At 40.4% G+C, this 27,832-nt stretch overlaps 2 protein-coding genes across 4 annotated transcripts in view; one reads left to right on the top strand and one right to left on the bottom strand.

The window, feature by feature from the left end:
• Nucleotides 1-4,315, top strand: part of RHCE (Rh blood group CcEe antigens) — a gene marked incomplete at its 5' end in the record, with an annotated part of 33,145 nt that extends 28,830 nt beyond the window's left edge. Inside the window, one exon of the mRNA XM_079927404.1 lies at nucleotides 4,261-4,315. Within this exon, the coding sequence (XP_079783530.1) occupies nucleotides 4,261-4,287 (27 nt within the window). The 3' untranslated portion in view covers nucleotides 4,288-4,315. The remainder of the gene's footprint in view (nucleotides 1-4,260) is intronic.
• A 747-nt stretch (nucleotides 4,316-5,062) lies between these two features.
• On the bottom strand, nucleotides 5,063-26,714 carry TMEM50A (transmembrane protein 50A). Of its 3 annotated transcripts, none has more exons than XM_079943297.1 (7): nucleotides 26,205-26,478; nucleotides 24,741-24,846; nucleotides 22,907-23,019; nucleotides 20,427-20,494; nucleotides 18,272-18,364; nucleotides 15,483-15,543; nucleotides 5,063-6,530 (listed from the first exon to the last, which is right to left on the bottom strand). In XM_079943297.1, the coding sequence occupies exons 1-7, from the start codon at nucleotides 26,249-26,251 to the stop codon at nucleotides 6,485-6,487; spliced, it is 534 nt and encodes a 177-aa protein (XP_079799423.1). In that variant the 5' UTR covers nucleotides 26,252-26,478; the 3' UTR covers nucleotides 5,063-6,484. The 3 variants fall into 3 exon arrangements, with proteins under 3 accessions (XP_079799423.1, XP_079799425.1, XP_079799424.1); XM_079943299.1 differs by lacking the exon at nucleotides 26,205-26,478 and adding an exon at nucleotides 25,917-26,038 and having other exon boundaries at nucleotides 5,064-6,530; XM_079943298.1 differs by lacking the exon at nucleotides 26,205-26,478 and adding an exon at nucleotides 26,514-26,714 and having other exon boundaries at nucleotides 5,067-6,530.
• Nucleotides 26,715-27,832: the final 1,118 nt, after the last annotated feature.

The raw sequence follows: 27,832 nt of genomic DNA, 5'->3' as shown, positions 1-27,832 counted from the left end.
GCGAGAACTGTCACTGGCCACATGTCTCCTCCCCACCTGGAGTCACCAAAGTGGGCGGGCGAACAGTTTGATGTGAAGGTGATGGAATCCTGCAGTGCAAGAGCCAGAAGGACCATAGGGGCCAGAGAGTCCAATCCCCTCACTTGATAGACCTCCAAGTGGAGCCACGAGTATCCAAGTTCTCACAGGGACTGAGTGGCACAGCTGAAGAAATTAGAGCTAGTGGACACGAGAAAACTTGCAGCATAGGTGTCTGGGGTTATTTAGTCAGGGGACATAAAGTTCAAACAACTCAGCTGCTGCTGAGGGTCTGTGTGACATTGTACTGTTTGTTGTCATGACTGGGCTAGAAAGGAGGTCAGGGCTCATTCCCTGAAACCCCACTGCCCTCCTCCCCTTAACCTACACTCACAGTTCACAAAGCATTCTGATGTGTGTCACCTTAGGTAATCTTCCAATTGATGCTGAGGTTGGCTGGGCAAGCAGGGACCCATATTGCCAAGTTATAAATGGGAAGTGGGGGCCGACAGAGGGCAGGCTAATGCCCAGCATCATGCCTTTGTGAGTGGAAGCAGTCCTTCTGAGTCCCAGGCCAACCCTTTCTCCACCCAGCAGGCCAAGATACTGACCACTAAAGGGATAGAGAACCAGCCTTACTATAGGCCTTGGCATTTGTGTCTGTAGGGGTGAAACAGAGAGAACCTATGGAGAAAACCCACCTCGTCTCCCTTTCCTTCATCTCCGCACTCTCTTTCCTCCTCTTCCTCTTGAAACAACTTTCTAGAGGTATACTTGACAATGAACTGCACATATTTGAAGCATACATTTTGAGACATTAAACATGTTTATACGCCTATGAAACCATGACCGCAATAAAGGTAAGAACATATCCATCACCACCAAACATTTCCTCCTGACTCTTTGAAACTGCTCCCTCCTGACTCCACCCTGTTCCATCCCCAGGCCACCACTGAACTGCTTTCTGTCCTATAGATTAGCTTACATTTTCTATAATTTTATATAAATGGAAGCACACGGCATGTACTCTTCTTCGTCTGGCTTCTTTTGCTCAGTGTAATTATTCTGGGAGTCATCCACGTTGTTGTGTGTAATCTGCCTCATCTTGCACCAGCTTCTCTCTATATGGCTTCTCCCAACAGCTAGTCTCTCCCAGTCCCCTGCAAGTATTCTTGCCCCTTTAGCAGAAACAGGGTGATCTAGTGAAAGGATTCAGAGAATTGGCTTCATCCATCCATTCATTCCACAAGTGCTTATTGAGCAACTATTATATACCAAGCACTCTGCTCATTAATGAGAGATACCACAAATAGGACAAATATCCAGCTGAATTATTTGAGTTGCAATAAATACTTGCTGAACAAATGAAGGAAATCTGAGGAACCCCCGCCCCCAACACTAGCCCCTTGCAGCAGCAGGTGAAATGGAGATTGTGTCCCTGGAACAAGAAGACCTGGATTCTAGTCACCATTCTGCAAGGTCTGATGTAGGCAAGACCCTTGACCTCTCTCACTGGTAAAATAAGAACAGTAACCTTCGTTCTACCCCACTGGGTTGTTTTGAAGACCAGGTGGGGTCATAACATATGTGACCACATTATGTAATATGCAAACTGCCATGTGAATGTGAAAGTTTATTACTAGGGGTTTAGACAACCACCAAGGAATGTGTAAGCCTAACAGCTATCATTTATTGCAAGCCTATTGTGCTGGATGCTTTTCAACATTATCTGATTTGATCCTCGCAAAAACCCTGCGTAAGAATAAGTCTCCCCGTCTGCAGATGAGGAGTAACTTGTCCAAAATGACAGACCTAGTAAATGGAACAGGAGGAATTTGAATCGGTGTCTGTTTGGCTCCAAAGACACAGCATGTATGTGTTGTGGGCAGCTACTGGAGAATGGTTATGTCTCCCCTCATCTTCTGATGTATATTTTTTTACAGCTGAGTAGAACTATTGATTCAGCAGTTTAACACTTATAGCTTGCATTTAAAAAGCAAGAATACAAACTTCCAAAGCTGATAAATCCAGAGGTGATTTTTTTTTTTTGGTAAACCATCCAAAAAGACATTTTAAACATTATGGAATGCCCTTTATTGTGTGTCATAGAAGCAGACTACTGGGGGTTGGAAGGGACATTCCTTCACTGGTTGCCCAGACCATGCTCAGCACTTCCTGGGATGGGCACTCACCACCCCACAAGAACACCCATGCCATCCTTGGATGATTTTATTAAGATGTACTCGTTCATTCACTCATTATTAATTCCATAAATATATTAGCTAATATGTGATCAATATTGTATGAAGAGCTGGGGAGACACATCTAAATAAAATTTAGTTCTAGGTCTTAAGGAGCTGCACGTACTAACCCTTTGTCTTCTTGGAAATTACAGTGATCCTCACCCAGATACTGATTTACAAAAATCCAATTTATAATTTTTCATATGTCTTCTGACTTCACTAAGAGGATAAATTCTTTCAACTTTTAATTTCAATTTCATAAACCATGGATTTTATTTCATGCTTTCCAAGGCACAAGGACCCACTGACATCCATTTATTAAAATGAAGAAAGGAACTTTGTTTTGCGAGTCTCCCATGGACAAGCCCCTGTTCTGATTATTGTGTGGATGCAAACAGAGAAAATAGGGGTCTAAGCACTTAGAAAAACTGGATCTTTACCTGTGCACAGCTCTATCTATTAGGTACTAAATAAGTAACCCTGGCAGTAGCTGCTAGTTGAACCAGCGGAAGCAGAGGTCACAAGCTTGGGGAGGTCAGGATTCGCTGGACGTGGCTAAGTGACAGAAACTGGAAGACATTCCAAGAAAGGGGAGGATTGAGAGCAAACACAGGAGAAGCATGAAGCAACTGGCTCAGGGGCGAGTTGGTGAAGAGGAGGATGAATGGTGGGCAGAGTCACTTGAATCATCCTTCAGGCGATGGGAAGCTCCCAAGGTTTACGTGGGGAAATGGTACCATAAAATGAATGTTTCAGGGGTGAGCAGTATGACAGGGTTAAGCACGTAGGACGGATTCTGAAATGACTGCGGTACACTCAAGGTCATCCGTTGCTTTCTGAACACGTATTTGTAGTTTATTTTTTACAGGATTGTATTGCCAAAAAATTTAAACACCACCGTTTTGGCACAAAAACACGACAAAATGTGTTGAGTTCCTCTTGCTGTTTTATGCAAAACAGTATAGCCTTGTCACACTGGTGTCACCCCTGCTTCTGATTTAAAATAGATGTTCTAGACACACAGTTAAGGGTCCAAAAAATGCTCGTTCTGCCAAAATGAGGAGAGCCGGTTTTTAAAGCAAAGTAGGAAGACAGATCAGGAGCCTGCTGATTCCTCCCCTTTGGGAGAGGCCCAGTGGAAACAGCCTTCTCTGGGCGGCAGATCTGAATTCAGTCCTAGCTCACCCACCAGAGGCTGGTGCCCTTGGGCAAGTCACTTTACTTCTGTGGGGTGGAGGGGAGGCTCAGTTCCTTCATGTGTGAAATGAGATCAAATTCGACGTTCTGGAGTCAGACAGATCTGGGTTCCACCACCTCTAGCTCTGTGATCTCTGAAACGGAGATCTCTCACCAGGTTGTTGGAAGGATTTAAGGGAGGTAACATGTGAAATGTTAGCACACTGATCCATAGAAAACACCGCATAAACTTTAGCTGCTCTGATTTCTGGTTCTAGAATTCTGTGATCCAAGGCCACTCAACATGCAGTGATGTTGTATGGCAGGGTACCATATGGCACAACCAAAGAACTGAGGATTGATTTATTTAGCTTGCAGAAGAGAAGACCCAAGGGAGACCTAAGAACAATCTTCAAACACTTGAGAGACTGTCATGTAGAAGAGGGAAAAGATTTTTTTCTATGCTTCTCCAAAGAATTTAACTAGTCCCAGTGGGTGATGCAGTATAAATTGCTAACAATTTCAACTGTCTGCAAAACGGAATAAACTACTTCATGTGGTAGTGAGTCTCCTGTCACTGAAGGTGTTCAAACAAAAGCCAGGTGACCACTAATGATCCATGTAAAGAGCTATATGAAATGAGATCTACCTATCTAAGAGATCTTCCAATTCAGATTTTATGAAAGAACTTCTAAGACCTTTGTGATGAAACAACATTTGGGGCAACATAAGTTTCAAAAGATCAAGCCAGAATCAATATGTGTACAATATTAAGCATATAAGGCTTCATCTGTAATAAAAAATGTTTGCTTTCCTTTTACAGTTTCCACATTTGGCTGTTGGATATTAAGCGAAATCATCCAAGAAAAACAAAGGCTGTTTGAAAACAACTTCTTTTCACTGTTGCCCATTTTTTTGTGTGTGCGACACTCATTACAGCAAAGTCTCATGTACAATGAAACAGGTCAGAGATAGATTTGATATTAAAAATAAAAGACTAAAAACATAAGGGATAATTTTATATTATAATAATTTTAAATAATTATGTTTGGTTTCATGAAAGATAATGGTGTCATTATTTTCTTGGGTGCAGACACACAGTTCACAAAATTAAGGTTTTGGTCCAATTTTATTGACAATTTAGATCCTTTCTTGCGCTTAGTAAAGTATTAAGCTATCAGTTAACTCATCTACATCAGCAAAGCAGATGATATAAAACAGGGGAAAACTAAGAACTCACTTAGATTTAGCCCTTGCAGACACTGTGCTTTTATTCCAGTGGTTTTACAAGGAGTTCCTACTCCCTGAGCATATCCTGAATTTAACTGTGGGGAAGACATTCGTGGTCAAAGGTGGAGATACGCTGCCTCAAGATTTAAAAACTAGTTCTATGACCTTGAGGAAATCATTTAAATTGCCATCGTCAGGGTTCCCTTATCTGTAAGAAGAGAAGGTGAACTTCAACCCCCAAGATCGCCTCCACTTCTCACATCCTATGGATCTAAAACCTCACCAGGAGTGATTTGCTGTGAGATGAGAACAACACAGCCGTTTCTTTGAATAGTTGATGACCAGGCAACAGTCAAATTGTACACACTGGGAGAAAACGATGGCTGACATAGAAAGGGGACCACTGGGACTTCCCTGGTGGTCCAGTGGTAAAGAATCCGCCTTCCAATGCGGGGGACGAGGGTTCGATCCCTGGTCAGGGAAGATCCCACATGCCACGGGGTAACTAAGCCCGTGCACCACAACTACTGAGCTCGCGTGCCTCAACTAGAGAGCTCGCGCACTGCAATGAAGATCCCGCGTGCCGCAACGAAGATGCAGCTAAATAAATAAATAATAAATTAAATTAATTAAATAAATAATAAACTAAATTAAATAAATAATAAATTAAAAATATAAATAATAAATAAACAAATAAAAATAAATAAATACTAAAAAAAAGGACCACAATTTAAATCTAAGTGATATTTGGCATTTAATGAATGGCTAATTGTAGCAAGTTTTATGAAAGAAAACATTTCAAGCTTTAGTTCTGAAGAATATGTATCCCACAGTTAGCTAGTTTATTAAAGAAAAAAAAAAATCCCATTTTGCCGAAGTGGGGAGCCTGGGGGATAACAGAATTCCAAAGAGGAACAGACTACGAATTCCCAGTAGTTAACATTTGTCATTATAACTGACCCTGCTGGTCTATCTTGAGCTTAGTGGTTCAGTACAGAGATACAATGAAACGGAATCCAATTTATTATCAAACCGACAACAGAATTAGTCATGTGAGTAAAGACCAGTGTCAAGTCCCTATCCTCTTCCTCTTTCCTTCCATGGTGGCTGTGGAGTGATTGTCAGCGTCCCACCAGGACCAGGTATCACAGCTGAGTTATTACTCACCCCCTTCCCCCCCCCATCACTACCACTGAAGGGACACTTTTGAGGAGACTGGAGGCAGGATTGTGGGGCTACTCTCTTTCAACATGTTCACTCATCCCTTGGGAGATGCTCAATGGTTACTTACACTGAAATATTTACAGAATTTTTGGCAAAACCATATAAACCAAACATAAAGTATACTGAGAAATAATTCTGACCACTGTATAGTTTTTTAAAAACAACAATATGTTTATATTTCATTTAACATTTGACACAGAAGAGGCCACATTTAAATAAACACATTAAATCTTCAGAGAACTTTAACTGCAGTTTTGCACCTTGGATATGACAAATACTCATATAAGATGCTTCCATAATTTCTTTTGTGATTTATTTTTATTTTTACAAATTATACCATGATAAAACATAATAAAAATTTCTCATATGAAATATTTTTAACATTTTACAAGTTAATCAAATGCATACCACAATAGATTTTGCTGTTGTTGTTTAAATAGGGAGTTCTCATGATTTTAGTATTATACAAATTTAAGTTGAGACTACACTCAGAAAGAAGTTTAGAAAATGGCATTACAAAAGACTGGGAGTGAGCAGTGAAAATAAAAACCAAACCCATGCAGGACTTCTCTGCAGTAATAAATCAGATGTTTTCACTGCCACAAGTCTTCAGTGCGGCCAAACTTAAAAATGAGTCCTCTGTGAATAAAATAAGAAACATCATATGACTAGCTGAGTTTGGTAAAAGAAAGACTGTGTGAGATTTAGAATCGTGGGAAACTAACAATAAAGAATAATTGATGAGTTGTATGGAAAAAACTCATGGGATGTATCAGAACAGAAACTGATCATTCTAAGGTAGTAAATTCTTTCACTGTGCTCAGCTGTGCTATTTACCACTAGCTTCCCTGCATCCTTAACTTCTAAGTGTGGAGACATATGTCCCTCCTAAAAAGTTAACCAATGTTTAGCATGTAACCATTATATGTCTGATTTTATCTAATTCATTCAACAAGCCTTTTTTTCTTTTAACATCTTTATTGGAGTATAATTGCTTTACAATGGTGTGTTAGTTTCTGCTTTATAAAAAAAGTGAATCAGCTATACATATACATATATCCCCATATCCCCTCCCTCCTGCGTCTCCCTCCCACCCTCCCTATCCCACCCCTCTAGGTCATCACAAAGCACCGAGCTGATCTCCCTGTGCTATGTGGTTGCTTCCCACTAGCTATCTGTTTCACATTTGGTAGTGTATATATGTCCATGCCACTCTCTCACTTTGCCCCAACTTACCCTTCCCCCTCTCCAGATCCTCAAGTCCATTCTCTACATCTGAGTCTTTATTCCTGTCCTGCCCCTAGGTTCTTCAGAACCATTTTTTTTTTTTTTTTAGATTCCATGTATATATATGTTAGCATACGGTATTTGTCTTTCTCTTTCTGACTTACTTCACTCTGTATGACAGTCTCTAGGTCCATCCACCTCACTACAAACAACTCAATTTCGTTTCATTTTATGGCTGAGTAATATTCCATTGTAATATGTGCCACATCTTCTTTATCCATTCATCTGTTGATGGACACTTAGGTTGCTTCCATGTCCTGGCTATTGCAAATAGTGCTGCAATGAACATTATTGTACATGTATCTTTTTGAATTATGGTTTCTCAGGGTATATGCCCAGTAGCGGAATTGCTGGGTCATATGGTAGTTCTATTTTTAGTTTTTTAAGGAACCTCCATACTGTTCTCTATAGTGGCTGTATCAATTTACATTCCCACCAACAGTGCAAGAGGGTTCCCTTTTCTCCACAGCCTCTCCAACATTGTTTGTAGATTTTGTGATGATGGCCATTCTGACTGGTGTGAGGTGATACCTCATTGTAGTTTTGATTTGCATTTCTCTGATAATTAGTCATGTTCAGCATCCTTTCATGTGTTTATTGACAGTCTGTATATCTTCTATGGAGAAATATTTTTTTGAGGATTTTTGCATCTATGTTCATCAGTGATACTGGCCTGTAGTTTTCTTTCTTTGTGACATCTTTGTCTGGTTTTGGTATCAGGGTGATAGTGGCCTCATAAAATGAGTTTGGGAGTGTTCCTCCCTCTGCTATATTTTGGAAGAGTTTGAGAAGGATAGGTGTTAGCTCTTCTCTAAATGTTTGATAGAATTCGCCTGTGAAGCCATCTGGTCCTGGGTTTTTGTTTGTTGGAAGATTTTAAATGGCAATTTCAATTTTAGTGTTTGTGATTGGTCTGTTTATATTTTCTATTTCTTCCTGGTTCAGTATCGGAAGGTTGTGCTTTTCTAAGAATTTGTCCATTTCTTCCAGGTTGTCCATTTTATTGGCATAGAGTTGCTTGTAGTAATCGCTCATGATCCTGTGTATTTCTGCAGTGTCAGTTGTTACTTCTCCTTTTTCATTTCTAATTCTATTGATTTGTCTTTTCCCTTTTCTTCTTGATGAGTCTGGCTAATGGTTTATCAATTTTGTGTATCTTCTCAAAGAACCAGCTTTTAGTTTCATTGATCTTTGCTATTGTTTCCTTCATTTCTTTTTCATTTATTTCTGATCTGATCTTTATGATTTCTTTCATTCTGCTAACTTTGGGGGTTTTTTGTTCTTCTTTCTCTAATTGCTTTAAGTATAAGGTTAGGTTGTTTAATTGAGATGTTTCTTGTTTCTTGAGGTAGGATTGTGTTGCTATAAACTTCCCTCTTAGAACTGCTTTTGCTGCATCCCATAAGTTTTGGGTTGTCATGTTTTTCTGTTTGTTTGTTTTTTTGCGGTACGTGGGCCTCTCACTGTTGTGGCCTCTCCTGCTGCGGAGCACAGGCTCCGGATGTGCAGGCTCAGCAGCCATGGCTCATGGGCCCAGCCACTCCGCTGCATGTGGGATCTTCCCGGATCAGGGCACGAACCCGTGTCCCCTGCATCCGCAGGCGGACTCTCAACCACTGCGCCACCAGGGAAGCCCAGGTTGTCGTGTTTTCATTGTCATTTGTTTCTAGGTATTTTTTGATTTCCTCTTTGATTTCTTCAGAGATCTCTTGGTTATTTAGTAGTGTACTGCTTACACTCCATGTGTTTGTATTTTTTATAGATTTTTTCCTGTAATTGATATCTAGTCTCATAGCGTTGTGGTCAGAAAAGATACTTGATACAATTTCAATTTTCTTAAATTTACCAAGGCTTGATTTGTGACCCAAGACATGGTCTATCCTGGAGAATATTCCATGAGCACTTGAGAAAAGTGTATTCTGTTGTTCTTGGATGTAATATCCTATAAATATCAATTAAATCCATCTTGTTTAAAGTATCATTTAAATCTTGTGTTTCCTTATTTATTTTCATTTTGGATGATCTGTCCATTGGTGAAAGTGGGGTGTTAAAGTCCCCTACTATGATTGTGTAACTGTCGATTTCCCCTTTTATGGCTGTTAGCATTTGCCTTATGTATTGAGGTGCTCCTATGTTGGGTGCATAAATATTTACAATTGTTACATCTTCTTCTTGGATTGATCCCTTGGTCATTATGTAGTGTCCTTCTTTGTCTCTTGTAATTGTCTTTAAAGTCTATTTTGTCTAGTATGAGAATTGCTACTCCAGCTTTCTTTCGATTTCCATTTGCATGGAGTATCTTTTTCCATCCCCTCACTTTCAATCTGTATGTGTCCCTAGGTCTGAAGTGGGTCTCTTGTAGACAGCATATATACGGGTCTTGTTTTTGTTATCCATTCAGCCAGTCTATGTCTTTTGGCTGGAGCTTTTAATCCATTTACATTTAAGGTAGTTATCGATATGTATGTTCCTATTACCATTTTCTTAATTGATTTGGGTTTGTTATTGTAGGTCTTTTCCTTCTCTTGTGTTTCCTGCCTAGAGAAGATCCTTTAGCATTTGTTGTAAAGCTGGTTTGGTGGTGCTGAATTCTCTTAGCTTTTGCTTGTCTGTAAAGGTTTTAATTTCTCCGTCGAATCTGAATGAGATCCTTGCTGGGTAGAGTAATCTTGGTTGTAGTTTTTTCCCTTTCATCACATTAAATATGTCCTGCCACTCCCTTCTGGCTTGCAGAGTTTCTGCTGAAAGATCAGCTGTTAACCTTATGGGGATTCCCTTGTATGTTATTCTTCCCTTGCTGCTTTTAGTATTTTTTCTTTGTATTTAATTTTTGATATTTGATTACTATGTGTCAGTGTGTTTCTCCTTGGATTTATCCTGTATGGGACTCTCTGTGCTTCCTGGACTTAACTATTTCCTTTCCCATACTAGGGAAGTTTTCAACTATAATCTCTTCAAATATTTTCTCAGTCCCTTTCTTTTTCTCTTCTTCTTCTGGGACCTCCGTAATTTGAATGTTGGTGTGTTTAATGTTGTCCCAGAGGTCTCTGAGACTGTCTTCAATTCTTTTCATTCTTTTTTCTTTATTCTGCTCTGTGGTAGTTATTTCCACTATTTTATCTTCCAGGTCACTTAACCATTCTTCTGCCTCAGTTATTCTACTGATTCCTTCTAGAGTATTTTTAATTTCATTTCTTGTGTTGTTCATCACTGTTTGTTTGCTCTGTAGTTCTTCTAGGTCCTTGTTAAACATTTCTTGTATTTTCTCCATTGTATTTCCAAGATTTTGGATCATCTTTACTATCATTGCTCTGAATACTTTCTCAGGTAGACTGACTATTTCCTCTTCATTTGTTTGGTCTTATGGGTTTTTACCTTGCTCCTTCATTTGCTGTGTGTTTCTCTGTCTTCTCATTTTGTTTAACTTACTGTGTTTGGGGTCTCCTTTTTGCAGGCTGCAGGTTTGTAGTTCCTGTTGTTTTTGGTCTCTGCCCCCAGTGGCTAAGGTTGGTTCAGTGGTTGTGTAGGCTTCCTGGTGGAGGGGACTGGTGCCTGTGTTCTGGTGGATGAGGCTGGATCTTGTCTTTCTGGTGGGCAGCACCACGTCCAGTGGTGTGTTTTGGGGTGTCTGTGACCTTATTATGATTTTAGGCAGCCTCTCTACTAATGGGTGGGTTTGTGTTCCTGTCTTGCTAGTTGTTTGCCATGGAATGTCCAGCACTGTAGCTTGCTGGTCCTTGAGTGGAGCTGGGTCTTAGCGTTGAGATGGAGATCTCTGGGAAACCTCTCACCGTTTGATATTATGTGGAGCTGGGAGATCTCTGGTGGACCAATGTCCTGAACTCGGCTCTCCCACCTCAGAGGCAAAGGCCTGACACCCGGCCAGAGCACCAAGACCCTGTCAGCCACACGGCTGCTGCCATTTTCCCCCGGCCAACAAGCTTTTTTAAGTCGAGGTGCTAGGTGCTAGAAGCTAGGGCTATAAAAGTAAAGATACAGTCCCTGCTTTCAAGTTGCTCATGTTCTTGATGACACAATGTGGTAGTATAGGGGGTGGGGGTGGGGAGACACATATATATCACATGTTAAGGGAGCAGAGAACATATGGGAATTTATTTTGCCTGAATATGTTAGAAAAGGATTTACAGAGGAAGTAATATTAGATGAGTTTTGAAGGATAAGCAGGAGTTTGAATGGGAGGTTGGGAGGAACAGGAGCTAGTGGGATGATGAAGGAAGATGTTTCAGGGAGAGGAAAAGGAAAAGTAGATCAAAAGGCAAAGAGGAATACAAGACCATGGGGCCTCAGGACAAGCCCAGGAGATGGATGTGTCAGGAAATGCCCTCACAGAGCTTACACTCTAGGTTTTAGTTTGGGAAGTATCTATAGTTGTCTTCAAGGCTTCAGTTTAAGAGGGCAGAGTGGAATTATATGCATATGTATACACACACACATATATATATCTCAATATAATTATCTGTGGTGTAGTAAAGCAGCGGAGAGTCCAATATGGCGAGTATAGTTTAAGAATCAAGGAGGATGAGGAACAGCAGTGGCCGGATTTGGTAAGCCAACTGACCAGGGTGGCAAATTGCCCACAGGGGCCTTCGGTGCCTTAGATGAGTCAAGGGGGCAGGCACCAGCCTGTGATCTACTAAAGGGGCAGCTGGTACTCGGGCCCAGGCAATGCATGAGATGGGATTATGCAGAGATGCGTCCCCCATTAAAAGAAACAACTTTAACTCCAGTGGATTGTTGCTGAGCAGGGCCCAGCGTTGTCAGATCCTCTAGTTTTTCAAGAAAGGCCCCAAATTCCAATTTTTGATGAAATCTCTTGATATTTAAATGTCAGCTCAATAAAACAAAAAATACTGTATAGGTTAAGTAAAACAGAATTGTGGGCAGAATTTGGTTGGATGGTCATTAGTGGTGACCTCTTCTGTAGACAGCTCCGAGTTTTGAAAAATTTTAAAACAGGACATGACAAGCTTAGAGCTTTGTTTTAAAAGGAAACATGACATAGGAAAACTGGATCCAAGAGAGGTATCAGTCAAGGATGTGAAGTGCTCAGGAAGGGATAAGGACGACCAAACATAACAATGGAAATAGACAAAAAGAGAACAGGTTTAAGACAATTCAGAAGCAGACTCATCATCAGGGCTTGGATGTGGGCAGTAAGTGCAAGGGAGAAATGAAGAGAGGAGTGGACGCTTCAATGACATCTGCTGGTTTTCATATCTGTTTTCCAATCTCCAGTGTATACTCAAGGTTAAACCCTCAATCAAAATGGTTGATTTAAAACAGGTTTCATAGGGAATTCCCTGGCGCTCCAGTGGTTAGGACTCTGCGCTACCACTGCAGGGGGCCCAGGTTCGATCCCTGGTGGGGGAACTAAGATCCCACAAGCCTAGCAGCACGGCCAAAAAATTTAAAAAAAACAGGTTTCATAGGCCTTTATAAAGGTAAACACCTGAGTGTTTTTTGATGAAAACAAAAATGCAACCAGGAAAAAAAAAAAAAGTGCAACCAGAAAGTCATCTATACCCTCTCTTGGAAGGTATATGAATTTCTCTTTATAAAGGATTTCATAAACCTCCAAAAAGTGATTTGATCTCTGCTCTTCCAGGTAATATCAAACCTACTGCTGCAAAAAAAGAAAAACCAAAGTTGGGTATTAGGGACCCTACTCTCCAGAGAGCTTAAAAGAGATGTGGTAACTTCAGCACACTAGTCACCAGATGTAAACTATAATCTCAATAGTTTCTTGGGCAAGAGCCAGTCCCTCCTACATTGTCAGATGGTCACCTTTGGTACTGACATCTGTTTCTGAAACAGTAATTTCTAAGTGTTGCTGAGAATTGTTCTGTTATAAATCAAAATGGTAGGCAATCTGCTACAACTATTCTAACAATAGTGTCTATTAGTTGAATTTAATTTCGATTTGCTTACAGTATTTTCACAAAACCAAATTAGTTTTTAGACTTAATAGATAGAATAGTAATAAATGAGAAATTAACCAAACTCATTGCATAGAAAAGTAATTTATTATAACTAATTTGAGACAATGACAAGTCATTGATCGGTTTCCAAGGTTTTGTGAAATGTGCTAACTACTATATGAACTTAACATGTTTCTTCCCTCATTGGAAAAGATACAAGTTTCCCACAAATCTTCTCTCAATACTCTGGTTCCTCCCTGCTGTGACAGAGTAACTTCTCTGCCAAAACCAGCATCTCAAGGTGGAACTTACTTTATCCTCTACCTCTGCCCTTCCTTGGCTGGTTCTCGTAAATCCCCTCCCCCTCCCTACCACTCCATCCTGAAGCTTTTCTAACCCCTGCCTCTGACCCTGTTACACTGCCTTCCTTTGGCTGAAGTTGTGGGGCACTGAATTCCCCCGAGCACCTCTAACCCTGTGGAGATACTGGAGTAGTGAGCTCAGGGTGCCTGGCCCCTTTAAAGATGCCCAAGCCTTAGCATTGCAGCTTGAAAGGAAAAGAAATCATAAATATCAACACTGTCCCTCTCATAAACACATGCTACATTACCCTATAAAATAACAAACTTACCCATATTTACCAAATTTGCATAACCTGCGGAGTGAGGTTTGTTCACTTTGTATTTTTCGAGTACAGTGTTATACTAAGTAACTGGTTGAAGATTCAGCAAAAGGAGAAAATGTCAATTAAATTCATTCCAAATTTCAAATTTCACCCTCATAGTAGCTGGAGACTGAACTTTGAAGTCAGATAGCCTGAATTTCAGCCCCTTGATCTCAAACATGAGCTCTGTGCTTGTTTCTCACATATAAAATGGTGACAATAATGGAGCCACCTTCCGAGTTGTGTTGGGGATTAACTGAGAGCACACATGTAACACTAAGATGATGCCTCGCCCATAAAAAGTGCTCAATAAACTTTGGTCATTATTATTTTCTGCACAAAAATCAATGGCCTTTTTTTTTTTTTGTGGTACGCGGGCCTCTCACTGCTGTGGCCTCTCCCGTTGCGGAGCACAGGCTCCGGACGCGCAGGCTCAGTAGCCATGGCTCAGGGGCCCAGCTGCTCCGCGGCATGCGGGATATTCCCGGACTGGGGCACGAACCCGTGTCCCCTGCATCGGCAGGCGGACTCTCAACCACTGCGCCACCAGGGAAGCCCTGGCCTAACATTTTTAAAAAACCCTTTGGGTTTTTTCCACTAGTTTCAAGATGCAAGGTATGCCCCAAAGAGGCTGTGGATCTTGCCACATGTAAGTTCACATTTTTCTTATTTCTAAACTGATTTTATAAAATTGCAAAAATGCTTTGTGGTAGAATGGAAAAAGTGTGAATACCAACTGCTGACTATTATTAAAGGGCAACTGTTAGCATTTCATGAGTGGTTCAAGTAGATATGGGGCATCTATTTCCTTTTAGGAGGTGGGTGGGAAGGGACAGGGAAGGAAAAGTCCTAGAATAGACTGTCCTAGAATATACAGCATATAAAGAAGATACAGAATATAAAGGTTTTTTTTAAAACCTTTTTTGGATTAAGGACATCTTTGAAAATCTGATGAAAGCCACAGACTCTCTTCCCAGAAACAAGCAGAAAAACCAATGTCTTGCATACAGAAATACCTGGTGGTTTCCAATCTTTAGCAGCCTACCCATGGAAAGGAAGTTAAGAACTCCTGATACACAGGATAAAGAGAAGTTTTTGTTGTTGTTGTTGTTTTGGGGGGGAGGGGTTGAGTGGGGGGCCAGGGATAGGGGAAAGAGCAGGCCCTAAGTGTCCAGGAAAGAATGAACATTAGAAAAGACTAGTGATAAAAGTATTAAGGTCTTAGCAATCTTTTAATTTGTCATTGCATCAGAAGGATAAAAAAAGGTCAGGGCTTTTCCTCTACCCCTCAAATGTCCCAAATTCTTGTGACACCAAGGATAGTAAGAACCATAAAATGCATTCAGAAACAAAATTTTAAGAAGAAATGATTTTAAGCAGGCTTTCATTAAAAGCAACTGTTAGAGATACAGATTTTAAATGAACAGTGCCAGTGTTATGTAACTAAATCTACACAAATCACAGTTCTTCATTAAAGGGGAGGTGGTGGCGATTTAAAAAATCGATGTATGTTCCCAAGGTGGGCAGCAAGCCAACCCACATAGTACAAATATCTTTCTCAGTCTCGTTCTTCGTATTTTATGACACTAACATGGGGAAGGGGCATTAGACGGGGAAATTAAGCAACTAAATATAGTAAATGACATAAAATAAACCATAATTTAAAAAAAAGATAGGATGAAGAATGCAAAACAAACTTACCCAAAAAAGATGAAGGCATTTTGGAAAAAGACAGCAATTCCAGGGTATACTATGGCTTTTTCTGTAAAAGTAATTGTAACATTTAGAGGTTTATGATCTCAACACATTGTTTCTGATAAACTGGTGAATATGTTTTCCTGCCTAACATAATTGATCTTTCTGGTAACTATGGTTGGTGTGGGCATTAAATGACATAATACATACGACAGAGTGTAGCGCTGGTAGCCTCCTTCATTTATTTAACAAATACTGAGTACATATTACGTGCCAGCACTGTTCAACGTGCTGAGGATACTGCAGTACATAAAACAGGCAAAGTGTCTGCCTTCACGGAGCTAGAGAATACCAAGAATAAATAAGGAGAAAAAGCAGGAAAGGTATAAGAAATGTAGTGAATGATGATATTTTATACAGGTGGCCAGAAAAACCACATGAGAAGGTGACACTGGCATAAGGACACGAAGAAGGAAGTGGGGGCAGGAGCCATGCAGAAGCAGCAGAACAACAAGTGCAAAAGCCCTGGGGTGGGAGTGGTCTGGTACATTAGAGGACTGGTCACGTGGGCCAAAGAGAGAAAAGCAGGAGACAGATCAGAGAAGTACGAGGGGCAGGCAGGCTGGGAGGTGCAGATCCTCTAGAGCCTTGCAGTAATGGTGAGGACTTTGATTTTTCACTCTGGGTGAGAGGAAAAGCCATTGGAGGGTTTTGAGCAGAAAAGTGACCTGAGCTGACACATTTCAATAGGATCCTGCTGGTTGCTGTGCCGACAGTAGACTAAAGGGAGGAAGGGGAGAAACAGAAACCAGTGAGGCGGCTATTTTAAGAAATCAGGCCACAGACTATAATGGATTGAACCAGGGTGGGAGCCATGGAGAAGGTAAAAAGTGGTCAGATGCAAGACCACTTTTTTAAATAGCAGAATCAACAGGATTTGCTGATCGACTGGGGTGTGTGGGATGTGAGAGAAAGAGGTGTCATCCTTGACAGGCCTTAACCACCCAGGTTTTGGGCTTAAACACCTGGATGGAGAAAGCTGCCCCTAACTAAGATGGGCAAGACTGCCAGAGGACAATTTTGTCCCCATTTTATCCTCGACTGAGTTGAAATTCTCATAAATTTCTACTATTGGAACTGTTAATCATCACTGCCTAATTGACAAACTGAGGCATGATGAATAGATGAAGAGCAACTTTTTGTCATAATAGTTTTAAATTAATCTGATTACCATAGCCACTGGTTTGTACAGGCCTTCTCTACTAGAAGGCCACATTAAATATTCCACATTAAACAACTATTGACACTAGAATGACTCATAAAGATCCTATATAAAGGCAACTTTATAAAATTCCAGATCTGCTGCTAATAATTCTCAAAGCATAACCTGGCTTCAGAAGCCTTTAGGAAAATAACTTAAAAGTCTATGAGATGAACACATTCCTACAAAAAGGGGCTCTGTATTAATAGTTGTATCTAGGAAGGAAGAATTATCAGTAATTTTAGTTTCCTCTTTGAGATTTTTTTTTTTTTTTTTTGGTGGTACGCGGGCCTCTCACCGCTGCGGCCTCTCCCGCTGCGGAGCACAGGCCCTGAACGCGCAGGCTCAGCGGCCACAGCCCACGGGCCCAGCCGCTCCGCGGCACGCGGGATCCTCCCGGACCGGGGCACGAACCCGCGTCCCCTGCATCGGCAGGCGGACTCTCAACCACTGCGCCACCAGGGAAGCCCTGAGCTCTTTTATATTCTCAATTTTCTACAATGAGAAAGAATTATGCACTTCACATGATAAAAAAGTAACATTTTTGTTTCTAAAATATGATGGTGATAGATTTTATAGCAGCAAGAAAACTATTTATGATATCATGTTAAATGCAAAAGGCTAGGTTCAACATTATATTTATACTATGATTATAACTACTTAAAAAACGCAAGATACCAAAGGAAATATACCAAAATATTTAAGAGTAGAAAGATTATTATAGTTTTTTCTTTCTTTTCTACATTTTTAGTAACATGGTTTTATAATAAATTAAATAAAAGAAAAAATATAAATATTTAAAATTGCCTATCATTCCTATCTGTAAGATTAAAACAATTTTAATAAAAAATCAGAAAACCAATGATTTCAATCCAAGAATTACATTTTATTCAAAGAAATAAAATGTTAAAATATGAGCTAGCTTAGATCTCTGCTGGTCTAGTTTGGCAAATCATTAATATTATATTTTTACTATGATAAGCATCGTCAATTTTACTCAGAACATTAAATGGATTTCATGTTTTTCTGGGGTCCCTCAAGGCAAAATTTCAGCCAGGGACCCCAAAGCAGGTCTTTTCCTAGCCTGCCTTAAACTGGCCTTATATAGCAGATACGCCTTAAATGTTAATTTGCTTTTCTGTCTAAAAGAAGATGCTATCATATTATCAGGGAGCTTTAGCTCAATAAATTTCAATTCTAGGATGTTAGAGCTTTGCCTGGATATTATTCAGCAAGTCAAAACTTGCCAAGTAGCTGGACAACATATGTGCTCTGCTTTTGAGGTTTTTGGAAGCCAAAGAGAAACAAGGTATAGAGCTGTGTCCCATTCCTTCCAGGCTCTAGATTAGAAAATACAGAAGAAAGGCACACTAAAAACATAGCAAACAAACAAAACAAATACAGATGGGGGAGGAGAGTTCCCAGGCACAAATGCCTTGTTAGTATGAAGAAAGCTTTATTCTAAAACAAACCAACTTTAACACAAAATTTCAGTATTCCATTGAAGTAAAATAAAAACTGCGTTTTCTCTTACCTTTAGCAACATACCCTCCAAAAAGAATCCACATAGATGCGATCAGAGAGCCGAAGGCCAACATGAAACCAATGAACAGCCAAATGCGAGCACCTTAAGGAAAATAATATTTTACCAGAATTGTTTCTCAAATGGCAGCAGTCAGTTCAATTAACTTTTCAAAGAGAAGACAAAAACCCACAGAGGAAAAGAATGTGTAGTTGCCATTAAAGTCTAAAGCAAGAACAGTGAAAAATGTGCTGAGTATCATCAGTGTGGACGTTGGCGCTTTTCCTGTTGGTTGGTTGGTCTGTATATTCTAAGCGCCTATGCTTACTTTCCCCAACTATGACACTAAGAAAAACTTTACTCTCCCTTCCCATAGAAATCTCATGAAATATGTTTCACCATATTTAGAAGCTCATTCTCCAAGTATTTTTAGCAATTGTGCTCCAAAGTTTAAAGCCCTCCAAGAGAACTTTCAAACAATAACATAGGCATACTTAACAAAAAATTCATATTCAGTGATATGTGAACCTAAACACTACCGTATTTCCCTTTCAGGCAAGTCAGGCAGCAAAGCAAATTCAAATTTAGTGTGGCTGGCACTTAGGACTAAGCTGCATTAAAATTATGTTAACAGAGAAAGACAACCAACTTATAACTCACATTATACAATATTTCTGAAGATTTGATATGAAATAAATGGAGTCATTAGATGGCCTAAAATGAATACTGAGATGAGTTTGTTTAATTAGCACAAATACATTTTAATAAAAACACTGCCCTGCTCAATAAAGCACAGCAAATAGAATGTTATAAATTTCTGATTTCATACCCAAAACATAAAATAGTTCTGAAATAAGCTGTTACTCATAGATGAGATACTAAAACAAATACAACTAGCTCGGGACCCCCAAAGCTGGGCTAGCTGACAAATTTTATTTATGGACATGATTGCCATACTCTATCTGGTCTTAGCTCAAGCTATTATTGGCTTATTATCACCAACACTAACTGCTAACGCTCATCTCTTTGTTTAGAGTTTAGAAGGTTGTGGTATGCCGGTATTTCTGTATCTTTTCTACTTAAGTTGATCTACAAAGAGAGTGAACCAAAGGAGAGTCTGAAAGCATAGACCAGAGCTGACTACTGCAGTTTCTCCTGTTTCATTAGGGAAAGAAAAAAAAAGTCACCTGAAATTTGCCTATATCCAGGTTTATTTTTGTATGGAGATAATATTTCACCATTTAAACTGCTCAATAAATATCCGTCCTCTCAAATCCCTGACTAAATTGCACCCTATAGGAAGCTGTGCTACACGTATCCTGTATTCTGCCCACCTTGGGTACGTGGCCATGGGGTTCAGGGGATATGAATTCCTTAGTTGAGCAGGGCAGGCCTGGGTGAATCTAAGCGCTAAAATTCTATTATTCTATTCAGTTTTGCAAGATTAAAAGAGTTGCACAACAAAAATGAATGCACCTACTACTGAACTGTACACTTAAAAATAGTTAAGATGGTAAATTTTATGTTGTGTATTTTAAAACACACGAAAAAACTATGACTCTAAGCTATTTCAAAATGCTAATTCAATCAAGTAAGGTTGGCAAAAAAGGGAAGAAAATAATTTATATGGTATAGCTTCTTAAAAAAATAATAACAATTAATTAATTAATTTGGCTGCGCTGGGTCTTAGTTGCGGCACGCGGAATCTGCATTGCTGTGTGTGGGATCTTTGTTGCAACGTGCAGGATCTTTAGTTGCGGCATGTGGGCTCTAGTTCCCTGACCAGGGATCCAAGCCAGGCCCCCTGCATTGGGAGCGCCAAGTCTTAACCACTGGACCATCAGGGAAGTCCCGGTACAGCCTCAAGTAGCAGAAATTCTATTTTGCACATGTATTCTTTATTATATACTGTTCTTTACTGTACTCTGTATACATTTACATCCACATATTATTGCACAGGGTTATATATTCAAAACTGTGCATATATTTAAAAATACTATTCGGCAATCTTTGATCAAATGCGACTTTTACCTTAGGCCTTGGAACCTATGACCTCTCCTTGGAACCTATAACCTATCTCTGATCTGAAGGAGGCAGACAAGTGGCCCTTCCATGCATAATTCTCATTTTAAGGGTGTATAGTAAGATGTTGTTTGCACCTATTTACCTGTTTGACCCAGGCAACCTTCACTGTAACTATCACCTCGCACTTGTCCATTCGATACTGCATTAATCCTGTGTGAATACAATAAAACCAAGAGATCAGGGTCTCTGACTCTTAACAGGAAATTATCCATGACATCAAATTACCAGGTACAATAAACTAGAGTTCTGCAAATTTAAGGTAAGTCTTCATAAGTCTTGAGTAATGGGTTTATACACCTTAGGCAAATCCCCTCAACCAGATATCCTGTAAAGCAGTGGCCACAGTCCCCAGACCAGCAGAATCAGCATCACCGGGGAATTCTTTAGAAAGAAAATTCCCCGGCTCCACCCCAAATTTACTGAAGCAGAAACTCTGGGTATGGGCCCCAGCAATCTGAATTTTAACAAATCCTTCAGGTGATTCTGATGCTTGTTAAAATTTGAGAGTGAAATTCTCAAAATTATATCTTGCTAAGGTTGGAAGGATCTTTAGCTTGGTCCTATCTAGTTTTCCATTTGTACACATCAGACATACTCAACATGAAGAGGTCCAAGTGGTAAAATCTTGTTTTCTCAATCCCTGTTACACGTTCCAGACATAAGAAGTCTTTTGCTGACTTTCACAGAATACTAAATTGAGATAGCCTTGCTTTCTTTAGAAGTATCCTCTGAAAATTTTAAAATATCATGGGAAACTGTTCACAAGACATCAAGTTAAGAAGTTAGAAAACTATATATGTGTGTGTGTGTGTGTGTGTCTCCATTTAACTGTGTATGTGTGAGTGTCTACTGCTAGAAAGGCACAGGGGCTGTGTCTATCTTATTTCTCACTTTTAGTCTCAGTGCCTAGCACAGGGATTGGCACATAGTAGGTGCTGAATACATGAACCCTAATTTTTTCACAACAACATAAAGTCTTAATTTATTCATTCAAATCTAAGTTTTAAAAAGAATGATCAAAATACTCTTAATTATTTTCAGTGATCTCTTGTAAGTTATTTGGTACATAAAATAAATACATTTTAAACCAAGTTTCATATTTTTAATCAATGCAGATGTTCTTGGGCTAGTGGCTGTTGGCTCTGCTTTTTCCTTGCTGAGCCACCTGAATACACTTCACAGCTCTCTGTGGGACAGCCATGACCCTGCCTCGTCAGTTTTCACCACTAGGCACATCCTCGAATGAACAACCTTTTTGTTCTCTGGTATTACCGATTTTATACATATCTCTAACTTATAGAAAAGTCCCAAGTATAGTTCAAATAAATCTGTTTTCCTGAAACATTTGAAACTTGCCAACACGATGACCCATAACCCCAGAAATTTGTATGTATTTCCTATAAATGAGACAGTTCTACCGAACAATACAACCATCAAGATCGGGAAATTAACAATGATCCATTCCCATTAGTTAACCATCACACCTCATCCAAGTTTCCCGGTTGTCCCAATAATGCTCTAAATAGTAAAAGGATCCGGTCCAGAACCATGAGGGACATTTTGTTCTCCTATCTCTTTAGTCTCCTCAGTCTGGACAGTTCCGCAGTCTTCTCTGGCTTTTATGACCTTGACCCTTTACTCCAGCCATGCTGGTCCCCTTGCCATACAGCCTTTGTGCTTGCTCTTCCGTCTGTCTGGAATGATCCTCTCCTACGTATCTCCATGACCGGGTCCTTCACTTCTTCAAATCTGTACTTAAAAATCACCTTCCAATAAGGCCTTCCTTGACTCTATTTAAAATTTCTGCACCTTCTGCTGACATCTCATATCCCCACCTCTGCTTTTTCTCTCTAGCACTTATCATTATCTTACATGCTATATATTTAATTTATTTCTCTTTAGTTACAATCTGCCTCACTCATTAAGGTATAAATTCCATAAAGGCATGGATTTTCCTGTTTTACATACTGTATTTACTGTACCTAGAGCAGAGCCTGGGAATATAAAAGCTTAATAAATATTTGTTGGATGAATGAATAAACAAACTCTTAGACAAAGTATATGGTTTCTGACGTGAAAGTAAAGTTATAAACACTGACAGCCTAGAAATAAAAGGATAGCTGACAGAAGCTGGGAGACAGAAGTGGGAGAGGAGAGGTGGAAGGAAGAAAAGAAGTCTCCTGCTTTTCTTCAACAGTCCTTCTCTATGATTTGACTTTTTTTGTTGTCGTTGTTGCGGTACGTGGGCCTCTCACTGTTGTGGCCTCTCCCGTTGCGGAGCACAGGCTCCGGACACGCAGGCTCAGCGGCCATGGCTAACGGGCCCAGCCACTCCGCAGCATGTGGGATCTTCCTGGACCGGGGCACGAACCCGTGTCCCCTGCATCGGCAGGCGGACTCTCAACCACTGCGCCACCAGGGAAGCCCTATGATTTCACTTTTAAACCATGTCCCATATGTTAATTTGGTTAACACTTAAAAAATTTAACTCTACTCAACTGTATGTAAAACATTTTTCTTTTGTGACAATCTGTAAGTCATGTCACTAACAATGACACTTACATTAGGAAGGCTATGGTTGCTATAACACCACAGGCATGGTAGGAGTGGTTGAACTCGTCCATACTGGGATAAATGACAGCTGCATCTATGATAATCCACCAGCCTGTAAAAAACTAAAACAAACAAACCACAAAAAGGAGAAATTACAGTTATTTCATATCTTACTGGATAAAAAGAATGCAAGGAATCTTGCTTTCCAGCAAAGAAAGCAAGAAATCAAGCAAAGAATCTAAGTGAACAGATCCTTTCTAATAAAGTCCAAAATTTTCTTAAATGTTCCAGCAGTTTCTTGCATATAATTAGTACATGGCTTAATAGCTGATGAAAGATTACATACCCTAAAGTCCCACAGCAATTATTATTTATTAACACTTCTTTTCTAAGTCTACTTTAGTCATTATTTTATGTTGTCATATTAAAGTCTGTAATCTAATTTTGTGAACTAGAAGTTACAATCTTTCACGGCAGGAGAAAGGAAAAAAGTGATTCAGCCTCCAGCTGACAGGAGGAGTGGCCTGTTGCCGATATATGATAAGCCTCCAGGAAGATATTATTGAAAATGAAAAAAAAAGTATTCAAAATAATATAGGGAATAATTATCATTGATAGAATTTTAGCTAGCCTCTTGGTGTTGTGAAATAAACAATGGCTATGCAGTACTGCTTTCCCTTTTGATGAACTATAGTGCAGTCTACAGATGGTTTCAGAGATTATGCTAAATTCAATTTAAATACCAAATTATAATTTATTTTAATTGCATTTGGTTCTGGACACTATCAAGGGCAAACATATAATGAAAAAACATTAAAACTGCACAAATATTTTTTAATCACCTGAGCAGAAACTTACAATAAGATGATATTAAGCAAATACTGACAAGTAGCTTAGAAGGTTTGGAAAGTAACCCCCTTCTCTATCCCCACTTGCAATCCTGACCTAGTTCGCTCTCAGAATTGCCATCTTCAGGGAATCATTTTAAAATACCTATTTTAGGCTAATCAAATTATTTTTATCAGGTTACAGACAGATCCATACTCCATTAATGACTTTTTTACTAGCTAGTGCAAGTACTCTTTCACTGTTTCTTTTCACCCATAGCTCAATGCATTCAAGATATTTTCTTCATAGATTAAAATTCAAAGCTTTTTTTTAAGAGAATTTCTATAGTAGTTTTATATTTTGACATTACTTTGGAAAAATAAAGGATAATTATTTTTCATAGATTATAACTGTCAGAGACTAGGCAAAGAGGATATATTTAGAGTTTTGTTTGTTTAAAATTCACTGTTTAGAGCATATGACAACATTAGAAGACAAAACAAATATCAGATACCTTGAAGGATCTGTAATGTAAATAAGAATTTTATACTATAAATTACTTCTAAGCAATATATTTTTATGAGTTCTTTCTTTCTATTTTCTAATGAGATTGAGAAGAAAGTTAATGCTGGATCATGGAGAAATGCAATCATATCTCTTGAATGGTTTTGACCTGACTGTTTCTTAAACACTTCTTAGTAACTTAATGTACTCATTAAGAGGAAGCATAATCCATGCTATGAGTAAGTGTATAAAATATACTGTCTTACTATACAATTTTTTCATGCAGTTAAAGTAAAATAATCTAATCAAATTTCAAGCCATAATGTCAACTCTTTAGATGGAATAACTAAACCCTCTCATAAATAAAACAAAATATCAACATTTATTTTTAAAAATTCAGTAGCAAAGATAAAATAAATAGCACTTACTTAAAGACATCACACAGAGCTTTAAATACATAAAAAACAAACACACCAAAATAATGAAGGCCCAAATTATCAAGGACACTTACTAGGATACCAGCAGCAATGGAAGCAATAGTATTGCGCTTTTCCCCCCAATCAATGCATTCTGAGCATCTCAAGCCTTCTAGAAATCCAGACATTTTTTTCAGGTCACTTGAAAAAACAAACAAACAAAACCAACTAAAGTACTTCTATTGACTTGCTTCTAAGCTGACTTATGTTTCTAGAAAATAATTAACAGTTTAGGAATAATTTAATAAAAGCGAAGTTACAAATACTTTATCTGGCTACATATACTTCAGAATATTTGATTTAGGTTTTGATGAATTTCCACATAACTTTGGAAAACAAAATGTGGACTCATTTAAGTTTCTTTTTTTTTAATTTAAAAGATGGTTTTGGTATATTTTAAGCAATGTAAACAAAAGCGGGCATCCCAATATTGAAAAAATTTTATACTGATTATTAATTCCAAACTAAGTTATTATGTGACTTAGATATTTACAGTCCAGCAGCACTAGCATAGCAGAGACAAGTGATAAAACTTTGGTTCTGAGTTAAAGCATGGACTCAGATGAAAAATATTTCTCTTAACAATTTACACATTTTGTCATAGAACATGTTTCTTCACACTCAGATTAAGAAATTAAACACTGCACCCGCCTCACGTCCCTTCACTTCATTGTTTTTTCCTTCTCCATGTCTGTCCGTTGGCGTCATTTCTATGTAAAGAACACCCATTTCATTTTAGTAAGCTCTATCTCTGACACTAACATGTTTTCCAGCCAAAAGAAAGCACAAAATTGAAGTCAATATTAATTCAGACCATAAAAAAAGAAAGAAAAAAAAAAAGAAAGGAAGGAAGAAATTAAAGAAAGAAGGAAGGTAAGAAAGGAAAGAAAGAAAGAAAACGCACTGCTATATTACCATGGATAAGTTACCATAGACGACACTTACATAAAACATTCCTTAGAGCTGGGCCATACAAACCTGGTCTGATACACATCCATAGGATCTCTATTTCAGAATATGAAAAAGCCTGCATTAAGTGTAAATTGTTAATAATCAAGCAAACATCCAAACTCCTACAGTGAATCTTAACCTGTCCATGAAGCTACTCTGTAGCCAGCAACCATGGTTGTTCAAAAACATATCCTAGAAAAAAGCAATGAATCCAGTTGGAAACTCCCTTATAAAAATTAAATTTAAAACCGTGATTATACCCAGTGCTAATATGCCTTTAGGACAAGTCCAATTTTGAAAATTCACTCGTTTTATTCTTCCCTGGGAGGAACGGCAAGCCAGTATGTTGTTTTCGGTTCACCCCAATGACGCCGCCCCGAATCTGTTTTTCTTTGGTTTATTACCCGCACAACTCGTGCCCAAACTCCGCCCTCCAGATTCTGGGAATCTGAGGTGTAGAGAGTGGCCTGCGACTGGGAAGATGTGGAAACTAGTTCTAGCTCTTGTGGCTCGTCCATCTCCCTCGCCCAGGGAACCAGCCGGCTTACACTCCTTCCGGGGTGTCAGTTTCTGCAGCTCTAAAGTAGGGGGGCATGCTGAGTTTCAGGGATCCTGTGACGTGTCGGGGAGGGCGCTGGCCGGACTGCGGAGACGGTCATCCTCTCCCGCCGCCGGCCGGACACGAGTCAGCAGGAAGTGGCCAGGAAGTGGCCAGCAAGACACAGCCTGAGCCTGCAGCTTCCCAGAGGGTGGACCCAACGACTCAGGCAGCATCAGCCGGGCAGACACTCCTAGGTCCCGGCCTCATCCGGCCTGCGGCAGTTCCTCCCCTTCCCCCACTCCTGCCTGGCACTTACGTCCAGCCCCGCGCGTGCAGTCGGTTCAGAGCCCGGTGTCGCGCCGCGCCGGGCCACCTCACTTTCCCAGTTCCAGCCAAGAAAACAAAACTGCCACAGGCCGCCGGATACCCGGATTGAGCAGCACCGCCCCAGGAGCTCGGTGGCGCATGCGGAGAAGGGGCGGAGGGAGCGGTGCGGGGAGAGAGTAGGACTCGCTGAGGGAGGGCCAGAGAGAGCCACGCCCACCGCGCCGACGTCTCTGCGCATGCTCCGGGCGCCAGCTGTGGGGACTTTCCGCAGCGCTCAGTTCACATGTGAACGTCGGAAGTGGTACGTGGGTCCGGCATTGCAGGGTAGGTGTGGGAAGTTGCTTTCTCCTAAGCTTTCGAAAGAAGGCGTTTGTTGGGGCTCTGTATCCGTCTTCAGTGAGGTGGTAAAGTTTCTATTGCTGGGGTCGCTCACACAGTTATCTCAGGCCTGGGTCCCGTGTGGTGCAAAAGGTAGGTCCGGGTTCGCGGCCCCACAGCACTAATAGAGGTTTTAAAGTCCCGTTTATTTTCTCAGAGCCTGGCCCCGTCCTCGCCGTAGCTTCGCCTGCGTGAGTGGCGGGGTCGTTCTCGGGAAGCGGGCTACTTGGGCGACCCAGAGGGTCCCAGCGCGGTGATCCTCTTCTGAGACTTGACCTTTTTTTCCCGTTTGCATTAAGGTAGGGTTTCTCAGCCTAAGCACTACTGACATTTGGGGCCAGATAATTCTGTTTTTTTGGGGGGGGAGCAGTCCTGTGCGCTGTAGGGTGTTTATCTGCATCCCCTTCTTTCCTCCAGTTGTGACAACCAAAAATGTCTCCAGATTACCAGACATCCCCTCCCGGGGAAAATCGTTGGGAGATAGGATTAGGTTTAGGAGATACTCTGGGTTTTGGGGAAGTGACCCTTTTCAGAGCCAGCATCAACGATGTCTTAGCTACGTTAAGGAACTTGTGGCCGGGCTCGCCCGCTCTTCCAGACGCTCTCGTTCCTGTTCCAGCGTCTCGCTGGAGTCGGTCGTGGTCCAGGAGTCAGAGCCCGCACGGGAGAAGGAGCAGGTCACGACCTCGGTCCGGAAGGCGCCACCAGAGAAAGTACGGGCGCCACTCGCAGTCTTCCTCGCGGAGCGGGTCGCGACCCCGCAGGAAGTGCCGCTCTCGGGGAAGGTCGTATTACAGAAGGGCCTTCTCGAACACGCGGGGTGACAGTACTAGGGCTTTGACCCTGTAGTGTACCCACGCGGGGTGACAGTACTAGGGCTTTGACCCTGTAGTGTACCCGAAAGAACACAGCACTTGGAGGGAGAGATCC

Source organism: Stenella coeruleoalba (genome assembly GCF_951394435.1).
Source record: "Stenella coeruleoalba genome assembly, chromosome: 1".
Taxonomy (NCBI): Eukaryota; Metazoa; Chordata; class Mammalia; order Artiodactyla; family Delphinidae; genus Stenella; species Stenella coeruleoalba.
This window is presented reverse-complemented; position numbering and strand designations above follow the sequence as displayed.

What these genes read in the sequence shown, in the direction of transcription:
- TMEM50A (XM_079943297.1), bottom strand. Translation starts at nt 26,251, where the DNA reads ATGCCCCCCTACTTTAGAGCTGCAGAAACTGACACCCCGGAAGGAGT. An exon ending in CCATTGCTGCTGGTATCCTA is followed by an intron (nt 23,020 to 24,740) that starts GTAAGTGTCCTT and finishes TGTTTGTTTTAG; the next exon opens with TTTTTTACAGGCTGGTGGAT. An exon ending in AATGCCTTCATCTTTTTTGG is followed by an intron (nt 6,531 to 15,482) that starts GTAAGTTTGTTT and finishes TTTTATTCACAG; the next exon opens with AGGACTCATTTTTAAGTTTG.